The sequence below is a fragment of the Monodelphis domestica genome, chromosome 5 (assembly GCF_027887165.1).
Source record: "Monodelphis domestica isolate mMonDom1 chromosome 5, mMonDom1.pri, whole genome shotgun sequence".
In the NCBI taxonomy this organism is placed as follows: Eukaryota; Metazoa; Chordata; class Mammalia; order Didelphimorphia; family Didelphidae; genus Monodelphis; species Monodelphis domestica.
Window position 1 is genome coordinate 232,703,879 of NC_077231.1, and position 23,635 is coordinate 232,727,513.

A 23,635-nucleotide genomic window follows, 5' to 3' on the forward strand; every position below is an offset into this window, starting at 1 on the left:
GATGTAAGGGAGCAGAAGAGTTTCCCTGACAATAGTCTGCCCAAGTTTTTGGGGGTACAATGTCCATGTCATCTCCCCCCTCTCCAAATATCTAAGGGAAAAGGGGTGATGGTCTCAGTTTTCTGTAGTTTCTTCAGAGCTGAGAATGGTTGTAGTACTGTCCCTGCCTATTGTTAGGAGAGAGGTATTAACTGTAGGCAATGTCCAGGGCTTCAGGCTGGAATAGTTGCTGAGGTTAGAGTGGCATCTGGGTGACTCCCATGAGTGTTTCTACCTTAGAAGCAACTAGAGAAGTGACAAGGTTACAAATGCAAGGTTCACATATCCCACAGGGAAGAAGTCAAAACTTGAACAGAGAGGGAAAGTCTATGGACACAGGTTCTTTAGGGGTGTGTCCTCAGTGAATGCCTGGGTCCTAAGTTGGTGGGGACCTGCTTGGAGATCTGAAGGATGTCCAGCCACTGCTTTCCCTGATTGGCAGACAAGTCACAAGTGGGATAGTCAGCCCCTAAGATAGAAGTGTAGAAACCAGGACTGGGGCAAAATCTAGAACACCAGATGGAAACAGAGAAAATTAGTACAATAGTAATTGGCATTTGGGTATCTTAGCCAACAGACTTCTTCAGAAATCATCTTCTAATAGAAATATATCCCTTTAGGAAATCGGATTCCTGAGTTGTTTGCAGAGTTGGTATGTGATGTCTCTGTTAAAGAATATCCTTTTGCAAAGTACACATTAACTATAAACATCTATAAACACTTGAGTAACAATATTTTACAGATGAATTCTTTACCCCAGATTCCGGGGGAAATTCAAGAAAGCTTTGAGCTATAATTCCAAGCTCAAGATCCAAACTTCCACTGTGGTAAATTAAGGCTACAAATACAAACCATCTATGAATAAACTTCACCTACATTTCAAAATATGTTCCCTAACAATTTAAGAATTTTTAATTATTAACCTAATAGATTGTTTGGGGAAATGGAAACTTTAATTTTACAATTGGTATTATGTGCTGATTATGGGAATTTGTCACAAAAGGGAAGACCGACAGGGAAAATATTTCCTCATGTCCCAAGGGACATGTACATGTACAGGCCAAAGCTATCACTGGCTCTGACATCATTGTATCACTCAAGGATTAACAGCCTAAATGGTCAGAAAAGGTCCATTCGCAGGTGATCCCAGAATATGCCTCTGTAACCATCCCAGGACATTCTCTGTCCTTTGGGTACTTTGTCACCATTCTCTCCCAGAAGCCTTCTTTTTCCTTAAAAGACAAGTCTCACCCATTTCAGCTGAAAGAAGTTCTGCTTATCAGCAAATAAGAATTTCTATATACTTCAAACAAGCCTTTTATATCCCTACAAGGCTGACCACTCAATTATTCTTATGTATTTTGGCAATAATTTACACTTCACACTTTAGTCACAAAACCTGAAATAAAGAACATGAGTGCTGAATTGAGTGGCTCCTTACTAATATAAATCAGGGCTGTATCATCTCTTGGACCTAGGCCATGTGAAAGACTAGGACAAGGCCATACAGGAATCACTTCAGGGTAACTATCCAGAGAAATTAAAGAATCATATGTGATTTTCCCACAACACATACATTAATTTTAGAAAGTATACCTAGGTCAGGGATCCAATTATAAGAGTAGAACATCTATCTATTCTCTTTCACCTCCTTATGTGTCTCCTTCTCCTCTCTCTCTCCCTCCCTCCCTCTCTCTCTCTCTCTCTCTCTCTCTCTCTCTCTCTCTCTCTCTCTCTCTCTCTCTCTCTGTGTCTCTGTCTCTCTCTGTCTCTGTCTCTCTCTGTCTCTCTCTCTCTGTCTCTCTCTCTCTGTCTCTCTCTCTCTCTCTCTCTCTCTCTCTCTCTCTCTCTCTCTCTCTCTCTCTCTCTCTCTCCCCCTTCCAAATTCTCTGCTTAAAAAGCAGAATAAGACTTCTATTCTTCCTTCACAAATCTGCATACTCAAGCTTTGATCTTTAGATCTTTAGATCAAAGTTCCTTTCTTCCAAATTCAAATCCAACACACCTTCCCACCTTCTCTGACTTACTTAAGTCAAACAAACATACTGTTGGTATCATTTCAATTGCCAATCAGTAACCCAAAAGAATTCTGATTTAAAGGATTACATCATTGAACCACTGCATCTTCATCAGTTATAAATTTCAGTTCATAGTACAAATTGGTAAACTGAAGAAACCATTCAGTATTGAACAAAATCTATGGTACAGTCAGGTTTACAATGAGCTTTTGTTTACATCAAACAATACTTAAATCACATATTTTAGCAGCAATTCTCATAACAATCATAAAATTCTGAGCAAGCAATTTTCACATATATGCCATATTTAACATCCTACCCATTCCTTGGCTACTGTTTGCCACATATATATTTATATAGATTAAAATGTAATGAAAATATCAACCAACATGTTCCCAAAGATCACTCAACTCATGTTATCATTCTGGACATGGAATTTTTGCATTAAGATTCCACAGCTTCAAACAAGCTTCTTGGTCAGACAGGGCTGGCAACCTTTGCTTGCTTGAGCATCTTAAAAACCTCCGAAATATACAATTAAAATATACTCATCTTTAAGTTCTATCATACAATGGTTGTCAACCCTTTGAGATCCGTATTTCAGTCCCTAAGTATCATTTATAAACATTTCTTTCTCCTTCCTGTGTACAAGGAAGGTGTTAATAACTTCTGAGCAATTTATCTTAAGGTTACTTGACTCAATTTAGGTTTTATTACTTAACAGCCTTGTCCCATCCTTCTTTAACCAGTGAGCTTACTATAATTTAAAATGTTGAATGCATCAAACCTCCTTCATAATAATTTACTCTTAGTGGATTTTAGTTTGAACTCCACAACTTCCAAAGAACTTTGATTAAGTCCTTTAGCAATCTTTCAGTGTGTAACCAAACTAAAGTTCAAAGCATTGAACTGTACTCCTCTCCAACCTCTGTCTAAAGTAGAATAGAACCTCCAGTTTAATTTTCTTTTAGCTCAAAACATTGCTACATTCCTGATTAAATTCCATCAACATTATTCCAATTTATAATTTTTATATCTATTACACACTAGAATTCATAGCATTAATTAGTATCTCTATCCATTATTTTTATTTCTTCTAGCTTCTCCTCTTTACCATTATTTTAAGTAGAAGAAAGTACTGTACTGAATTGTATTTAATCCTCATGACAAGCCCTTCTTGATTTCAGGGCTGGTCAAATTTGTCTTGTTAAGGACATACAGTTTGCATATTATATACTCTCAACCTATTTAGGTGGAGAACTTAATTCTCTACAAATGCACACATAATTTGTATTCACTCCATTACTTTTCAGGAATTTGTATCTGAATACATGTTCATTTCTAGATCACAAATTCCTTCCTATACATTGCACACATTTTAAAAAACACATCATATAACCTTAGTCAAAGACAACACTGTTTAGAAATTCCCTCTTTTGCAAAATTCTTAGTACTTGTATTATTAAATTCCATGCACAGATTAACCACTTTAAAAACTTCTTGTATGTCATATCATTTCTTGTTGCTAGTTCTGACAGCACATACATTAAAATAACATCTGATTTGAAAAAAAATCCCAAGTTTAAATTCTAAAATAAGTTCTTCTCAACAAAATAACAACTTTTTCTGGATGACTTTTTCATTTATAAAGTAGCCAGTACAATTTCTGTCCTTATAGAATAAAACATTCCTTTTCTGTGTCAGGCTTGCTATTAATCCATTTAGACAATTCTCAGATTCACTGAAACCAATATGCATTGCAAGATCTAACAAAACAAACTGCTAACCATGAGTTTATGTGCTCAATAAGATCTGGCTAACATTTCACATTTAACTGACAAACAATAACCACAATACATTAAATTACATTTGTACCATATCAACTTAAGAAGAAATATTTGCAGGGAGAAAATTCATTAAAACTATCTCAGCATACTGCCCCTTTAACTGAGGAAGCTGTGATGAGCTAAACTACTGCAATTAGCCATCTGTCTGGCTGAGCTGACTTTCTGGTTCCCTAACTTTCCCTGAATTCTATGTGCTGACCTATATAAACTGTCTCTCTTTTTGACTGTGATTTCTAACAAAATGCTCTTGTAGTATCTAGGCAAAACTGCTATCTGCTCCCAATTGGGGTTGGAGGTGAGCTGTTCATGAGGCTGACTGGGTTTCTCAAGGAAGGAACTTTTCAATCCCCTCCTATTCAGATCTCTCTCCTGCTTGGAAGCTTGCTGCTGGAGCAGACACAGCCTCTCCTTCCTAGCCTGCCTGGTTGGGATGTAGGTGGAGGGAGCAGGGAACAGCCACCACAAAAGAAATTCCCCTTTGTGAAACTGCATCTTAAACTCTTTTTTGCCTCTTCCTTTGTTTACTCTAGCCACACAAAAACAACAAAGACTTCAACAAAAACCTATAGGACACACTCTCTCACACATTCATACACTTTTGAACCCAAAGGTTCCCTAGAAGTCACTGAAAGATGTCTCTTTAGTGACCTGGCTTTGGGACTAAAGCAGTGTCCAGCAACCCAAGAGCCTCAACTGAATCCAGATTTACAGAACAGGTCCAAATATAGAAAGACACACGAGACAAACAGTAAAAGTCAGACAACAAATAGACATGAAAGACAAACAACAGAGATACAGACTTTCACTAGGTTTTGGGGAAGGCAAGAGTATACTTCCCCGACCCCAGGGGCTTATCTTAGAAATCCTATTCCTCAGAACATCTGCCAGAATGGAAATTTTTCACACTCACCATCCAACGGTGCTCCTTAGGACGCATTGGTTCCTCAGAGGACTCGAACCTCTGTTGCACGGACCCAGTCCCTGTACCAAGTCCAACTTGGGTGGGGGGCCTCTAACCACCCCAAAGTTCCTACTGAGCGCTCTTAACAAATCTTCTAGTTGGGAAATCTCTCAATCTCTCAAAACAACACTTCTGCTTCCCTGCCGTCTGGCCCATCCCCTCACGGGACACGGAAACATTGTACTTGGCAGGTCCTCACTCAGAGACAGGTGAAAGGGGGTCTTAATGGATCTGACTTGGCATAGGCCATCCTAAATAAGCCCTGGGGGAGTGACTAGTGGTCAGCCACTTAGCCGTATGTTGTGATCCAGACTCTCCCTTCCCCATACACATTCACACAAACAATCACACTCAGATTTCCCTTCAGGGATTCAAGTACCTTTACCACTGTGTGGTCCAAATCTTTGGAATCCCGAGACAAGCCCCCAAATATTCTGTCCAGTTCTGGTTCAGATTCCAAGGAGGAGACACACACACAGTAATGCAATATACAAGAGGTACTTTATTCAAGCTATAGCTTGGGCCTCCACAAGAAGTGGAAGACCCTGAGCCTTTCCTAGACCTGGCTCATATAGAGAGACTAGGGATGGGGGGTTGTTCTGAAACCCAGGCACCAAAAGGGAAGACACATCAATCTTAGTTTTTGCTACCCAGATGTTTCTCTTTAACATATGGTCATGGTGACCTAGGTCAGGTCAGTGAAACCTGAAGTTCTGAGATAACGTATCCTTAGGTCACTACATGTCAATCTTAGTTCTTGAGATAAGGGATCCATTAGGGGGTCATCTGGAGGGTAAGTTCCCAGAATAACATTATGTTTCTTCACTTCTATGGTGGGATATTTTATCTCCATTTAACAAATGAGGAAACAGAGGCTTGGGTTACCTGTCTAGTCACAGCTGGCAAGCATCTGATAAAAAAAGCCAAACCCAAGTCTTCCTGATGCCAGTTCTAGTTCTCTTCCCATTATGATAAGATTTTTAATATGTGAGGCTGGGTTTTTTTGGCTCAGATTTTGCAGAGATTATTTTTACCTTGTAATGAATATTTTAAAATCACAGGATTTTCTGAGTGATGTTTGAAGAAGGTAATAAAACCTATTGATTTTTTTAAGTATTCCACTGATTATGCTTGTATGTCAAGCTTTCTTACCTTTCATATTTTCCATTATCTCTTTTACCAAGAATTTTAAAATAAAAACAGAATCCTTTATTTCCCTGTCTTGTGCTTTACCTTCCCCACTTGGTATCATGTAACCTTGTGACTGTAGAATTAGCATTTTTATCTGGCTCTTCAAAAATTAATTAATCCTGACACCTCCCAGAGTGGGAGATAAATTAGTCATGTATTATTAGAACAATTTTATAAATGAGAAAAGGAAGAATAAATGTCTCCACTCTGGCTACGCTGGGACCCTGCAACAATGTCTGGCTTAGAAATTGAGACTACTTGACTTTCGCTTTCTCCTGCATATTTTATTTCTCAAATTAATTTATATTTGTCATTTTGTGAAAGTCTTCTTTTATGTGCATGTGTCCTTTTTCTTTATCTAGATTATAAACTTTGAGAAGAGAAAAAAATGCCTTTTTAAAGGCCCTCCATAATGGGGCTCCTAACCTACCTTTCTAGCCTCATCTCTGTCAGTCTCTTCTTAGCTCTTTCTGGACATCCCACCTGTGCCTCCATGCATTCTGATAAGCTAGCACCTATCCCTGGGATTTGCTCCTTATTCATCAAAGCTTATTGGAATACTTATCTTCACTTGAAGCTCAACTCAAGTATTCTGGCCGCTGTGAAGATGTCTCTGATTCCCTTCCCCCCATCCAATTATGAATGCTCTCTCCCTCATCAAATTAATCATCAATCTCTGGACATATGATTACACAGATTCAAGGTTCCCTTCTCTGGCCAGAGGAAAAAAAATAATGATGCGTTTATCCATTATGTACTGCCAGGAAATTGTTTGAGGACCAAAATAGTTTTTCTTTGTCCCTGTAGACCTAACACAGTGTGTTATATACAGTAGGCATTTAAAAAATGTGTAACAAGAACATGCAAACATCCCCTCCCCCCTTCAGTGAGGAGAGGCAAAATTTCCTCTCTAGCTTCTCACATACCCAGGGGGGAAGGGGCAAGTGAAGGAAATTAGGCTCACAATTTAACTTATCTTGACTCAGTTCCTATGTAGCATTATTCCTTCAAATCCAGGGACACTTTCAGGGTCTTTCCAACCTTTCACTCCCCACCCCACTTAAGGACTCTTTCTTGGATTGATTGTAGTAGCTTCCTGATCTAAGATTCTAGGTTATAAGATCTCCCTGGTTTGATTTCCTGGGTTGAGGTTTCCACTTATTTCACATCGAACTGCAAAAAAAACCCCAAGCTTGATGTGAGTAGGAGTAGAGAGTGGCCACATGGCTTTAGGGGGTTTAAGTGACCATCCAGGACCTCTCCCTTTGCCTTTTGATGGTGCCTGCTATGAATGAAAATACACTGCAATTCCAGTCTGACAGTATTTACAAACACTGCTAGCTTTAGTTTTGCAAACAATGGAAAAAGCCTCCTCCTAACTATATAATTGACTATCCTAAATGTTCACCTCCCAAGCCAGTCTGCCTAGCTCCCAAGAGCAGGTTTTTGGCATCTCCCCTAGGGTTAACTCCCACACAGGTGTTAGGCACCTAACCCATTATATTTCTTTTGAACTTTCTTCCATTGCTTAAATAATTTATGTGGTGCTATCCAACAAGCCTTTATTTTATACAAAGTGTACTGGATGGGTATTCAAGGAGGAATAGCACCTCTGGTATGAGGGCTTGCCCAGCCATTTTCAGAGCTGCTCTTCCACTTTGGTTTCTCCCTGGAATTTAACTCTCACTTGTGGTTCCATAAAACTGTAGCATGTACAGTGGCCACACTCCAGAAAACCATCTCAACAGATGAGCTAAACCAGGTTAAGTATAACCTTTGAGCCACAAATCAATTGGTAATTTGGGGGGGGAGAGGTATGTACCCAAAGTATGTGTAGACTTCTCCCAGTGGAATTGATGGATGAGAACAATTTATTTCAACCACCATGAAGGTGGCTGAAGCAGGCACTGTGGAGTGTCTAGGGATTGGTAATACATCAAAGGCAAGGTCATCCACTGAAACCCCCGACCATTACCAGTCATCTTGACTTTTGTCTTGCAAATAGATTTTTTTTAGGCAAAGGGGTTAAGTGACTTGCCCAGGTTCACATACCTTGTAAGTATCTAAGGCCATATTTGAATTGAAGAGGATGAGTCTTCCTAACTTCAATCCCAGTCCTCTATCTACTGTCCCATGTAACTGCCCCATTGCCACTGGACTTTGATCACTGTGGAAGAGAGTGAGGCTCATGACTGTGCAACTCTTTCTTACTTAAATCTAATTCATGTGCTAACCAGGGCATCACCTTGTAATGTGTTTGGTACTTTTTGAAAACAAATGGCAAACAACTATGTGCAAGCCCCTATGTTTTACCAATGAGAATACAAAGACAAAATGAAAACATCCCCATCCATTCAAGTCGTTTGATTTTACATTCATTTTTTCCTAAATGAAAGTGAAACAAGTAGTCCCCTACCTGCTGTCAGATAAAAAGAACAAGAGTAACCAGGGATCTGGCTGAGACCAGAAAGAGCCTTTAGGGATAATATACTTCAGAAAGCCTTAGTCCTCTACAGCTTCTCACCTAGAATTGCTAAAGCCTCTGACTAAGCTGTTAGAATCTCCTTACTCTCTGCTTCCTTCCCTCACTGCTGCAAAACTTTTTCTACTAGAACCTCCCTGTAGTCCAGAGGAATTGGACCAGTGCTTAAAAGTGGGGGGAGTGTTGTCATTCCCATTTCCTGGAAGATGGGATCCTGGGGAGATGACATTCCCAGTTTCTCAACAAGGAGAGATGGTATACTATTGGTTAAAGAGATTGAAATACTGAATGCATCTTCCAGTGGAAATATGGAGGTTACGTTTTCTAGTACATTATCATAGACCTCTCTTTGCTTTAGGGATATTATGTATTAAATACATGTCTTTTAATTTAACTACACAAATACCATCATCTTTAACTTCCAAACCATCCTCTTACAAGTAAAGTAAATTTCTGGAACTCAGCCCATTCATAAACTGAAGAGAGCCTATGTCTATAGCCAGCATGGACAGATACAAATAAGTTTTGTTTTTCTTTTTTAATTAAAAACACTAAAAGAATTACAAACTGAGGTTAATTGTAGTCACAAGTGGTGATTCCTAAGAGTAAATGACCAAACACATTCCTCTTCTCAGTAGAGTGGTTTTAGAGCAGAATTTCATGTGCTTTGTCTGACTTGGTCATTTGTTGATTTTGTTTAATTATTTTTCCCCTTTATAAAAAGAGAGAGCTCAGAAATTTGCAAAGTATATTGAAGAATTACTGTGATCAAAATAAGTAAGACTTTAGGAAAATTAGTGAAATCAATATGAGGAAATGAAAAATATTAGGAAAAAAAGGTAATTGTATCATTAATTGTATCATGTGGCATATATATAGCTCTATTTAAAAATACTGAGCTAGAATTGAATCTCTTCTTTTTTCTGTTGAAAAGTTTGAAAGTTAGGTTTTCTGTAAATATTTTATAATATTTTACAAATCCTGATTTGTTTTTGTTTTAAGGAATCACTAAAAGCTGTCCGATATGAAGTGTCTCCAGATCAAGAGTATGCCCTCTTTTCTTATAATGTGGAACCGGTGAGTATTACTCTTTGGTGTCATAAAGACCCAGGTATTTCTTTCATCTACTATTCCTGCTACTGATTCATTATTTAGTGAGTTTTTTCGGAATGTCATCCTCAGCTATCTTTGTAGCATAAGGTACTTGGACTGTCATGGGATTGTCTCTCTACGTGTCATACTGCCATCTAGGAGAAAAGAAGGGTATAAATAACTGCACAGCCAGAAAAATCACTATCAGTCAAGGAAACATTTTATAGGATTTTCTTGGGGAGATGATGAGGATATGTCTCTTTACAAGAATTTATCTTACCCTTCCACGTAATTTTTTTCTTGCCATTTCCTCAATCACACCATAAATTTCTGCCTGGGAACAAAAAGCAACTGCTGACATCTCCTTCCACTGAAATAATACATTAATTATCATGTCACCATTTGTAGTGCCATAGTTAAGGGTGAGCTATCACTTTCCTCATATAAATTCCAATTTCCAGCAGGTTACAGATGACTCTTACATAAGATTTCACCCTGACTCCCCTATAAAAATTCACCTTGAATATAGGGCCAATCTAGTCTTCCAAAGACTGAACAACATAGCTAAGTTTCTTTAGTCATTAGAAAAAAAATTATTGTTGTCCCCTTATAACTGCTAAGTGACAAAAGAAGTGACATATTATAGAGCTGGGACTGATGTTTTACTTGGAAAAGATTACAAATTTTAGAAGAACCCATTGTGAAATCACACTGTCCAGAAAAAAAAAAGAAAGAAATAGTAATAGTACTCCATTGCCTTTCTACTTTTCCAAAGACCAGGTTCAGATCTCACATCTGCTACTCATTACCTATTTGGCATTAGATAAATCACTTTACACCCCCTTAGGCTGTTTCTTCATTTTCAAAAGGAAGGATTTGGACTATAAACTCCCATCCAAATCTAAATTCTACAATTAAAATATATTTGAAGGGGCCTCTTGGTGGTATGTCTAGTCTAGGTGGCTTCTGAATAAATTTGAAAGAAACCTCAAAGCAGAAAGGAAAGTGATTGAACCATTCTTTGGGTTTTGTAGCCCAGTGCCAAAAAAGCTAGGGTTTTACAATGGCATTTGGCAAAAAGCATCAGGTCCTAAGAGGGGAGACCCATCTCCCATTAAAATGTGTTGTTTGTGACTGCAGTCTGCTGTCATCCATTCATCCAGGAAATGATAATAGGATTCCAAAACTATGAGGGTGAGAAAAGAGGGTGGTGTTTGTAGCTACTTTTCTTTGCTTCTGTCCAATTTAGGAATACCTCTGGATAATAGCTAGTTTCCTTTATGACAGGATAATGAGCAGAATTTGTGGTTGCCGCATCTTTAAATGATGAGAAACTGACATATTACCCTTTTTCCCCTTTCTCCCCAAACTAGGAAAATATCTTATTGCCTGGATAACAAAACACTGAGAGAAGATACAATAGCTTTCTTTGTATTCCCTCTTACTTAGCACAGTGCCTGGTATGTGATGCTAAATCAATGCTTTTTGATTGACTAGCTATAATCAAATATTCATAGGATTTTAGAGTTGAAAGGAACTTGAGAGGTTTCCTAATGCAATCTTTAATTTACTGGTATTACAGATTCGTGATAAGGCTAGTACAAGGAAGAGGTAGATTTGCTCTGTGAGATTCCAGCAGTAAGACCTAGTATCAAAGGCTGGAAGTAGTAAGGAGGCAGATTTTGGCTCACTATAAACAAGAAATCTCTTATCAGTAATAACTTTTCAATAATAATGGAATCTGGCCTTGGACTCTTACTGGATGTGCAACCTGAGCAAATCATTTTACCCTGTCTGCCTCAATTTCCTTATTTGTAAAAATGAGCTTGAGAAGTGAAATGCAAAGCACTCCAGTATCTTTTTCAAATAGAATAGACTCATCAGAGACTGGTTGAGGAAGGGATACTGTATAAGGTGTGCCTTTATACTTGGCAAGGTTGGCAGTGTTGGACATGGAGACTTCTAATGTTAAGATTCTTTGATTAATGTGCTTTGGGGTTGCCCTAAACTTCACCTTCCTTGTGTTCAAAATTGCTTTTGTAAGAGAGCCTAAAGGAGTGTTAGTAAGAAACTTTAAGGTTGTTCTGAATATGGGTCATCACGGTAGTACAGTTCCATGTCCTAGAATCTATGCATTAGGGTCTTGAGGTAGTTCTTCTCAGAATTTTCTGGGCTCTTAGAACCATTTAGTAACAGACACTTAATGGCTGTGTAACCATAGGCAAGTCACTTAACCCTGTTTGCCTCAGTTTCTTTATCTGTCAAATGAGCTGGAGAAGGAAATGGCAAACCACTCCATTGTCTTTGTCAAGAAAACCTTAAAAGTATGAAGAGTTGGACATCAATGAAAAATGAGTAAACAACAGCTCTGTATATGGTTCTTTTTATTTTTTTAGGAGGCAGCTGAGTGGCTTGGTAGATAGAGCAGTGGGCCCAGAGTGAGGAAGACCTGATTTGTAAATGTGGCCTCAGACACTAGCTGTGTGATCCTGGGCAAATCATTTAACCTCTGTTTGCCTCAACTAGTGAAGGAAATTATTCTTCCATTATTTAGGAAAAAAATATTCATTGACAACATGGTCTATGGAGTCATGTAGTGTCAGACATTACTAAACAATTAAACAACAACAGAGAAAACAAATAATTCAGTACTAACTTGATTACAATTTTATAAAGAATAGTAAGAGCCACAAAATCACAGAGCAAATATGTTTAAAAAGGGATCTAAAAACAAAAATTTTACTGTATTGTTAAAGTTAAAATGAATATTTAAAAATAAGCTATAAATAATAGAAATAAAGCATTTCATGTACCATCTTAGATTGACTTAAATCCTATATACACAATAACCTAGAGAGATGATTACAGTGTTATCTTTTTTTACATTATTTTTTCTTTATTATGAAGATTATTTTACCAATTACATGTAGTAATAAATTACCACTTAAGTTTTCTGAAGTTTTATGATCCAAATCCTCTTCCTCCCTCCCTCCCCTCCTTCCCAGAGCTGGCAAGCAATTTGATCTGAGTCATACATGTATTATCATACAAAACATATTTCCATATTGTTCATTTTTATAAGAGATATATAACATAAAACAAACACGCCCAATAAATTAAAGTGAAAAATTGTATACTTTGGTCTGCATCTGACTCTAGTAGTTTCTTCTCTGGAAATGGTTAGCATTCTTTGATATAAATACCTCAGATTTGTCCTGTATCATCGTATATAATGTTATGTTAAAGGGAATAGAAACAATAAAAAAACAAGCTTTTATTAAACACCCACTATGTGTCATGCATTTTGCTAAGCACTTTACTAATAACAAAAAGGGACTTTTTTATTATAACATGTACAAATGAACTATGTTGATCTTTGCTTATATTTGAGATTTGCTTCCTGTTATTTTGTTACTGTTTTAATTTGGGACCAACATTACTATCAGACAAGCTGATGTTAGAAATGTTTCATATGTATGTATTTTTATATACGTATACATACATACATACATATATATATATATAAACTACTTCTATTTTGAGGGACAAAAAAAGTCAATTTAGGTTTTTACTCTTTTTCTAGGTGCTGATCAAGGTGAATATATAGGTAGAAGGATCAGTAGTTAAACTGCATATGTAATTCAAAGGAGTTACTCTAATAGTGAAAAATTCAAGCAATTCTCAGCACACTAAGGGATCAAACAGTTAAGAATTGACTTGCAGGGGTTCTTAACCTGGCATCTAAAATCTTGCTCTTTTTAAATATTTTGACAACTGTACTTCAGATTTATGTGGTTTCCTTTGTAGTCCCTGGTATTTTATTTTAATACATTTTAAAACATTGTTCTCAAAATGAAATGATGGTTTTTACCACTCTCCCAAGTGGATCCCAGGATTTTGCTAGCTGACTGTGAATAAAGTGGATAAATTTCCCATCTCTCAATTTTTCCATTAGCATTCATTAGGATAATTGGAGTCAGACATTAATATATGAGCAACCTCTTTTGAAGAAAGGTGTTCTATAAATACAGGCAGCATAGTGTTACTATTATTCTCACAGGATCTTAAGTCCAAAAGTATAGAAAGGAAACAAGACTGACAGTTTGTGGGGGAAGGTGCAACTGGGAGTGGCAGTTGGGTCTTGTGACTAGCACTTCCTTCCCGCCGGGTTTGACTTCCTGCCTGGCATGGGTGGAGAGAGGAGCTTGGTCAGCCCAGTCTGGTGTGGTGTACCTCTTCTTGGTTCAGCCCAAAGATTCAGGCCCAATCACTTCTGAAGGTCAAACCTGTTCTTGTTTGCTTTTTGTCTACTGCTAAGATTCTGAATTAGACAAAGAGAGGACTGATATAGAGTAGACAGGACTGGGAGAAACCCTCTGCCAGCCTCTGGGCCTGGCCTCAGCTCTGAAGCTGAGAAAAAACTCCAATCCCAACTGGTTAATAAACTTGATATTATTTGAATTCACAGTCAGATAAGTGGGCTATCTTTTCTGGTCATAGAGGGAGCTGAACTTCAGTTCAGTCATTCAACGACAAACAGTCCTTATCAGACCCCTGCTACTTCCTCTTGGCAGGGGTCATCTCTCTCCTTTGCCTCACAGATCAATATTCCCTCTCTCCCCTCAACTCCTTCATACCCCATACAAACCTCCTATTATCCCCAATTTTTCTATCTTCCCCATTTCTTTTCCCAAAAAATATTATAAAAGTTACATTGTCTTGTTATTAAGTTAGGAAGACCTAAATTGAAATCTTGCCCCAAATACTTAGGTAGCTCTGCAGTTATAGTAAAGCATTTAACCACTCTCAGACTCGATTTTTTTTTTATCTGTAGAATGGAGATAATAGCACCCACTCTACAGGATTGTTCTGAGGATCAAATGAGAAATTATATATATATATATATATATATATATATATATATATATATATACACACACACATACACACAAGTATATTTAAATATATTTGTATTTATTTATATACAACTCTTGTGTATATGTATATATATACATTTGCATATATAGTTTGTTCTACAAACTTTAAAATATTATAAAATGCTATTCCTACTATTAATAAAAATTGTAATATCAATAGATTCCTAACTGAATTTACCTTCAAAATATATCCCATGTCTGTCCCTTTCTGTTCTCATGTAAAGACCATAATTTTAACCTTCATTGCCATTTTCTAGAACATTACAATAGCCTACTAATTGATTTCCTTGCTTCTCATCTCTCCCTCCTCTCCAGTTCATCCCTTATCAAGTTTCTAGATTAATCTTCGCAAGGCACAGGTCTGACTATATTACTCATTAGCACACAGAAAAATCAACTGCTGCCATGACATCTTCATTTATCTTCAAAGGACATTTACCTATCTGTATATAGGTTTTATCCCAGAGTAGAATGTAAACTTCTTAACTACCAGGAATGTTTTTATTTGCTCTTTGTAACCTCAATGTCAAACACAGTGGTATTAGGTAATAGTTTATTGAATTGAATAGAGTTCAAGAATTTCCCAATTCCAACTATTTATTAAAGAAGAAAGAATTAAAAGAGAAACAATCTGTTAAATTAGGCTATACTTCACATTATCCAATAAAGAGTTTGCTCAGTTCTAAATGTTAAAGAAACAATAATATTACATAAAGGAATTCTATTATAATTCCCTATTTAAGCATTGCAGATGAATAGATGCAAATTAGGAGAGTTAGTGATTTAGTCAGTTTGATCTGATATGTCTGTCAGACTAAAAGTTGCTGTTGGTTTTCACAGATTTACATTTACATTAGTATACTGGTATCATAGTTATAACATTTCATTTCCCAGGGCTATCTCCAATAAAATCCAGCCTGAATTTCATGATACAGAAACTAAAAAATTGATTTATAAGGGCCAAGTGGCCTTAGGCATTTGTCCTTGATGCAGAAAAAAGAAACTGAATTTTTCTCATGAATTTGCAGTGCTAATTATAGTCCTTCTCAATGGCTATTTCTGAAAAAACTAGAAACTTTCTCCATTTCTGTTTTTCTAATGGTGGATGCCCATGAAATGGAGAGTGAGTGTTTAGCATGTAAGGATAGGAACTGGACCTGTAATTTCAATGGTGAAGTAGTAAGACTTAAAACAAAGGTTCTTAGTCTAGGTTCATTAAGTTTTGATAATTATATTTCCATGAAGTTTTGATAATTATATTTCAATATAATTGGTTTTCTTTGTATTCATATATATATATATATATATATATATATATATATATTTACTTTTGAAAAGGTTATACTGATAAGAGGTGAATAGACTTCACCTGAGTACCAAAGAATCCCTGAGAGAAAAAGTTATAAACTTCTGTTTGTCTGGGGTTGCAAAATGATTGGGTCTCAAAGAAGGCATTGTAATCCAAATTATTCTGATTTCATAAATGGCTCTCTTTCCAACAAGCCATTCTGCCTCTTGTACATGAGATTATTTTGTATAAACCAAAGATATTTATGGAATTTCTATCTGTACATATAGGTACTAGCCAGAATGAACAAGGCCATATTGATAGAGGTCCAGTGAGACACTATATGTTAATGTACATTGAATGCTAGAAAAACACCCTGCCAAAATAAGGTTGTATTATTTATTATCTCTGCTTTCTCTGAGATTATTATCTGATATAATTGGCTCAATAATTTTATTTTTTCTTTTTTTTAACATATATTTAAAAACCAACAACAACAAAACATTTAACTAAACAATATTAAGCTAAACTAAAATTAACTAATTTACAAAAAGAATTATGTTCAAAACTACAGACAAAACATGGTCATAATTCTTTTAAAAATATATAATTTTATATAGATGTACTGAAATAAACATTCTCTGCTTTTCAGATTCCTTTAAATTTATTTTACTTAGATTTTTTTGGTTTTGTGGATATTGTTTTTTCATCTCTTCTCATATTTCTTTTATTTTCTTTATATTTCTAATAACAATTCAATCTATTACATTCTTATATCTAATAACATAATGCTATCCATTACATTTAAATTACACTATTCAGCCATTTCTCCAATCATTGCATTTGTGTTACTTCAGGGTATTTTGTCATTATAAACAAAGCTTCCATTAATATTTTCATACATACACAGTTTTTTTTCCCTTGCAGTAATGCCCTTAGAGTCTAATCCTTGTAATGGGTCAATAAATATGAATAGCTATACAGCTTAGTATATATTTCCATCTTTTTTCTTAAAAATAAACTATTCATAGCTGCAATAGCAATTTAATATTAGGCCTGTTTCTTCACATTCTTATCATCATTTAATTTGATCATTTTAATCCATCTGGTTCTCAGTTAACATACATTATTTTACTAGGTACCATATTTTGCTAGGTAGCAGACACAGTTGACAGGACCATATTCTTTCCAAAACCAAATCTTTCCAGTTTGATTATACATAGTGGAACTTTTGTTCTACTGTCAGAACCTCTCAGGAATACGAGAATGCCTACATAATATAATGAATGTTAAAAGAAGACTTTTGTAGACTATTTATGCTCTCTAAACCATCGTTACCTTAACATAAACTATGCTTAGATTATGTGCATGCTCAGGCCTAGATCTATTACTAACCTCATGTAGGTGGGAGGCAGGGTTCTCCAGATAGCTATCATATTTGACTTATCCAAGGTTCTATTCATCTCCTTAACTTTTTTGGTTAAACTGATCTAATTATGATAGGGAAAAATTAAAGTCCTTCGCTATTGTTTTGTTATCTATTTCCATCTGTATCTCATTTAATTTTTTCCTTTAAAAGTCTCAATACCATAACACTTGATATATACAAGTCCAATATGGATAATCCTTCATTATCCATATTATGTCCCACTCCAACATAATACAGTTACCTAGTTCATCCCTTCTAATTATATCCATTTCAGTCACAACTCTGCCAGAGATCATGATTGCTACCCCTGCCTTCACTGGATCACCTGAGGCATAATATATTCTGCACCATCCCCTCACCTTCCCTCTATGTGTGTCTCCCATTTTCAGTGTGTTTCTTGTGAACAATACATTGTCAGGTGCTTTTTTTTTACCTTTTCTGCTTCCCATTTTCTTTCCATGGGTGAATTCTTTCTATTACACTCAATGTTCTAGTTACTAGCAATACCTTTCAGTCTACTTTGTTTCTCCTCACTATTTGTCCTCCTCTTCCTTTCTATCTACTATTTTCCTCCTCAGATATCCCATTTCCTTCAACCAGTAACTCTCCGGGCCATACCCCACCTTCCCCAAAATCCTCCATTGTCATCTCCCTTTGCCCTCTTAGTTCCAAATTGGTCCACCTTCCTAAAGGTCCCTCCATTGCCCCCCCCCTTATCTTTTCATAATTGTCCTATCCACTTTTCCAAAAATTGGTCATGCCCTCCTACTTCTTGATATGAGTTTGCTTCTAAAAATCTCTCCCCTATCTTGTCCTAATCTCTCCCTGTCCTTTGCCTCCCTACTTCTTGATATGTAATCTCCCCAGGCCTTCCCTTATTCCATCCCCCTTCCTTCCTATTTCTGTGTTTCTGAAGAAAATTTTTATGCTTCTAGCTTTATTTTTGGTTCTCTTTTTATCCCCAGGCCTGATGAGAATAGGTTTCTAGTACTACCAGCCCTCCACCTCCTCCTCCTTTCTCCATGGTAGTTCCTCCACTAATTCTTCCTCCATATGAGAAAACCATTTCACTTACCTTCTTCTTGTCTATTCCCCTACCATTTCAGCTCATTCTATTACATTCACCAGGACCTCAAGTCTTTCATCCATACATGTCCCTTCAGAATACCCAAGAAATTAGACCATTTCCAGATGCCATATATAACATCTTCCCATATAGGAATTAAACAATTGGACCTTTTGTGGTTGCTTATGATTAGTCTTTTATTACTTTTGTGTGTTTCTTATAGTTCATATTTTCTAGGGTTTTCCTCAGGAATAGTTAAAATTCCTTTTTTACCTTTATAATTATGCTCATCTTTCCTGGATGTATTATTTTTTGTTTTTGTTTTTAAGCCCAGTTCTTTTGACATGGGCATTGTACCCTCAGAAACTTAGGCAAACTATTATCAGGGAAATTCCTTTGTTCCCTTACATCCTTGTGACTCCTAACCTAAAACTTCCAATGACCCCAATAGGATCCTGAGATGACTGTCCTCCTTTGATCTTTCTTTAGATTTAAGATGGACAAAGAGATGCACCTCCAAGCTACACCTCAGTACTATGGGACTGTATCTTAGACATCTGTCTGTTCCCTAAAACTAAGGAATCTTTTGTAAGGGTCATTCCCTATGTCTCCAGGCAGATGCCAGTCAGATAACCAAACCCCTGACTGAATGCCTGAGGGTTTACCACTCTAGACTCACATCCACACCCTGACACAGCATCTGTTGTAAAGAGTATAAAATCCCCAGAATTTATGTCATCTGGGGGACAGCTTTTCCATCCATGCTGTCTTCCCAAGGAGCCACCTTCCATTTTGCTGTTCCACCTGTACCATTCTCAACATTACTTTCTAAATTAGTAAATTTCTCTTTTTATTTTTAAGCTAAGTTTTGTAGTCTTGCATTCTTGCAAAAATCCTTCCAGAAACCCAGGGATGCACCTCTTCACCCCCACAACACCTTTGCTCTGCAAAATGCTATGTTCCATGTCCAGCATCATTTTAATGTTGTGGTTGCTAATTCTTGTGTTATTCTGATGTAGTTACACAGTATTAAATTTGTTCTTTTTCTTGTTGCTTGTAATATTTTTTCCTTATCTTGGGATCTACAGAACTTAGCAATGATCTTTTTGTTCATTTTCATCTTTGCTTCACTTTGAGGTGGTAACTGAAGGATTCTTTAATTTTCTATTTTACCCTCTGAATCTAAAATTTCTGTGAAGTTTTTCTCAATCATTTCTTGGAGTATGGCATCAAAACTTTTTTTTATCTTAAATTTCCAGAAGCCTAGTGATTTTTATATTGTCTCTATTTAATCAGTTTTCCAGGTCAGTTGTGCTTGTAATAAGATGTTTCTTACTCTTTTCTATTATTTTAGACTTTTGATTTTGCTTTTTTATTTGATGTCTTAGGAAATCATTAGCTTTTCCTTGTTCAGTTCTAGTTCTTACTACATTATTTTTTGTGAGTTTTGATCTCCTTTTCCATTTTGGTGATCTTTCTTTCATAATTTTCTTGAATTGCTCTTATTTTTCCCTAATTTTTCCTCAACTGCTTTCATTTGGTTTTTGAGGATTTTTAAATCCTTCTAAAAGCTCTTTTTGAGCTTATAGATATTTATTAATTTTTTGCTGTTTCTAAAGTAAATTTTTTTACTTCACTCTCCTCTGAGTTTGATCTAAGTTCTTCTCTATTCCCATAATAACTAATAATATTCAGATTCTTTCTCCTTTACTTGCTCATTTTTTGTTGTTATTTTAAATTTCAGCAGCCAGACCAATAGATTTAATTATTGGCTTTTTACTGTACTGCCATGGTTCCTGTTGTGCAGGATATGTTTCCGGTTTCAGGTTTTTTTGTTTGTTTTTACCTGGATCCTATTTACTTATTCCAGTTTTTATAGTCCCCAGTCCCCCACTCAAGCTCTATACTGTGATTGATCTCAGATGTTCTGACCAGAGCTTGTGGGTAATTTTGCCACTGCCACTAAAAGCAGCCAGTCCACCTCCATGTGTGGCAGCAACCAGAGACTCCACAGTCCTGGAGTAACCACAGTTGATGAGGCCCCAGGCCCTCAGAAACCTTACTCACCATCATGCTCTCCTTCCTCACTTCTCCTTTCCTACTGTAGCAGCCCAGGATAGAGTAAGTGTCATGTCGCCATTCCTTGGGCCTCTGAAGTGCCTCATTCCCTAGCAATGAGGCATGAAGGCCTGCCACCAGGGTGCAGAACCTGCAGATTCCACAGCGTCCACTTCTTCAATCCCCAGTTGTGGGCCAGCAAGGGTTACTGGTGCTGAGACCACAGTAGACATAGCTGCTACCATGGCCCCCTGCCTGAGAATTCCAGTGGTCTCCTTAGGGATGAAGGCTATGGGACTCAGCAAATAAGATGAGGTCGTCAATCCTGCCCCCTGGGGTTAGTTTGTTAATTCTATTGTTTGTTCTATTCCTGCCACCAGGACTTATGACTTTGGGGCTGCATCTAGGGAAGTCACCTTTTGCTCTAGTTTTTCCAGGCTATTCAGCTTCGCTCCCAATTCCTGTCTATTTTTGCTAATAATAATTTTCATTTTGCAGTTATTTTTGGTTGTTTATAGAGGTATTAGAAGGGTGAGAAAGCTTTATACCCTGCTTCTCCATCTTTCCACAATTGATGTAGGGTCAATAATTTTCATGGAAATGAAGTTATACATTGCTTTTCTAAAGATATTTCATATCACTTGAGTTCCCTCAGTATTATGCAAAGTTTAATCTATGAAATAGCCCAGAACACAAATCATACAACTACAATGCTGTTTAGGAAAAATATGCTTCTATCTGGGATTTGGTAGCTCCATCACAGAGTCCAAAGGTGACAAAAGTAAAGATACATATGGTATAGCTGGTTAACCAGGTTGCAACTTCACCAAATTATTGTTTATCAATTTTTGTTTTTTGTTATTTGTTTATATTTAGAGTGGTAAATGAGACAGTTAGCCCATGAAGACTTTCTCAATAATGATGCCAGTAAAACAAAGAATTGGAGGACCACTTCCTTGAAGTTAGGTAATGATAGTTTTTTTTTAAATTCCAAAATTTTAGTTAGATATCCCAAGCAACAAATGAGATCCTACCTCATTCCTTTAAAAACTAAGGGTCACTACACACAGCTCACATAATTGTAAAAGTTAATGTTTTAATAGCACTAATTATTGCTTTTCTTACCATTAAAATAGGTGTTACAACTATGTTGTTCCATCATTTTCAGTACTGTATGACTCTTGGTGAGTCCATTTGGGCATGTTTTTTTTTTAAGATATTGGATTGATTTGCCATTTCATTCTCTAGTTCACTTAAAAGATGAGGAAACTGAGACAATGTTAAATGACTTGCCCTGGGTCACACAGCAAGTAAATAAACCAGATTTAAATTCAGGGAAATGGGTCTCCTTAATTGCAGACCCAGCACTCTAGCCACTGCACCACCTACCTAACTAGTACAATTAGTTAGTACTAGTTGTAACTAGATAGTACAACTACTATCCCTTTTTAACAGTGAGGAAATTAATGGTGTAGGTGTGCATGACTTGTCTAAGATGCCACAGCTCATAAGTTGCACCTAGAGTTTGAATTCCCCATCTTGTACTCTGCTCAGGTTCAGTGATTGGCATTAGTGACTGTCCATGTGCTATGTGCTATGATTTAGGGGCTGCCTGCCAAAAAATTCCTTTCCTCAAAGCTGTCAGAGCAACTGAAATTTCCAGTATTAGAGGGACTTTTTCAGAGAATTCAGAAAGCCCTTGTTGAAATGTATTAATATTGCCAGGGAGAAGGATAGATTAGACCCTTGGTACCTGTCCTCATCTAGTGGAAAAGAGTGCTAAATTTGGAATCTGAGCACCTAGGTTCAAACCTTGTCTCTGCTACTTAAGAAGTGTGTAACTTTGCATAAATGACTTAACTTTTGTTGACCTCATTGACAAAATGAATAGCTTGGACTAAATGATGTAATTGTTAGCACATGTTAAGGATACAGAGAATTCTATAGAAAAGGCTGGTGATGATACCACTGAGTTGATAGAATAGTTAAGATAGTGCCAGGTAGAGAAAGGTGACTGGAGTCTCTCAAAGGATGCTGGGGGCCGAGATGAGGCAGTAGGTGGTAAAAGGATGGAGTTGCAGGGCTGGTAGTCAAGAGGTTCTGAGTTCAAATGTAGCCTCAGGCACTTACTATGTAACTGCACAATGTCTTTAAGCCTCAGTTTCCTCAACTATAAAATGGAGATCATAATACTACCTGCCTCACAGGATTTGGGGATAATTAAATGACATTTTTAAATGTTTAGCATAATGACTGACACATAATATGTGTTTAATAAATGCTTGCTACCTTTCCTCCCTCCTCCTCCTATTCCCTCCCTCTTCCTGAAAAAAAAAATGAGAAGGGAGTGTCAAAGAGGTGGATCCCACCAAAGTCCTCATTTTGGTCTGATGCTTTGTGACTACATTCCATTGTATATATGTGATTTACTAAAAAAAATCCTAGATATCCAGCCTATCCTTCAAAAGATCCAATAATGAATGCATCCAATAGATTCATATTGAAGTGGTTACCATAATTGGAGTCCTCACCAATGCATCGAAAGTTTGCATTCCTTGTAACAATCAGCATCATTTATACATAAAGTTACAGCTGTTGGGGACTCCAGAAGCAAATTAGTTCATCCTCTTATTTTACAGATGAGGAAGTCATAAGGAAAGAGAAATTCAGTCACTTGGCTTAGGACTCACAGATACTCAGGGTCAGAGGCAGGATTTGAACCAAGTCTGTCTGCCTCCAAGGATGTCAGGTTCTGCATAAGATCAGTTTATTCTCATGTTATTTCACTATAGTTTCTTTTTCTTTCCATCCTCATTGTTTAGGACAAGTGCTCTAAGATTTTAGTTCATCTTAGTAAGCTCTTAGGTACATATATGACTGATATCATGAACTTTCATCACAATAACCCTGTGATATAGTCAGTGTAAGTAATATTATTGTCATTTGACAGGTGAGAAAACTGAGACTGAGAGAAAGGAAATGAGTTGCCCAGAGTCATCCAGCAAATACATACCCCAAGCTATAATTTCTGACTAGCCATCTCTGTTGAGCATTCAATTAACAATTATGAGGATAATAATGAGGAAAATCTGCATATGGTAAAACATCTGGAAGAATTAGGGTAGATTTGAAATATTGCCAAGAAAATGAAAGGTGACCTGGACTTCTGCACTCCTACATTAAACAATAATTGCAGTCTAAAAGGGAATGCAAAAACATCTCTATGG

At 36.8% G+C, this 23,635-nt stretch overlaps 1 protein-coding gene across 5 annotated transcripts in view; it reads left to right on the plus strand.

Moving 5' to 3' along the window:
* The window catches only part of DPP6 (dipeptidyl peptidase like 6), a 1,262,248-nt gene that overhangs the window by 818,700 nt on the left and 419,913 nt on the right, over positions 1-23,635 (plus strand). For all 5 annotated transcript variants that reach the window (XM_007504650.3, XM_056800888.1, XM_001364425.4 and 2 more), the window contains exon 5: positions 9,541-9,615. In XM_007504650.3, coding sequence (XP_007504712.1) covers positions 9,541-9,615 — 75 coding nt within the window. The remainder of the gene's footprint in view (positions 1-9,540; positions 9,616-23,635) is intronic.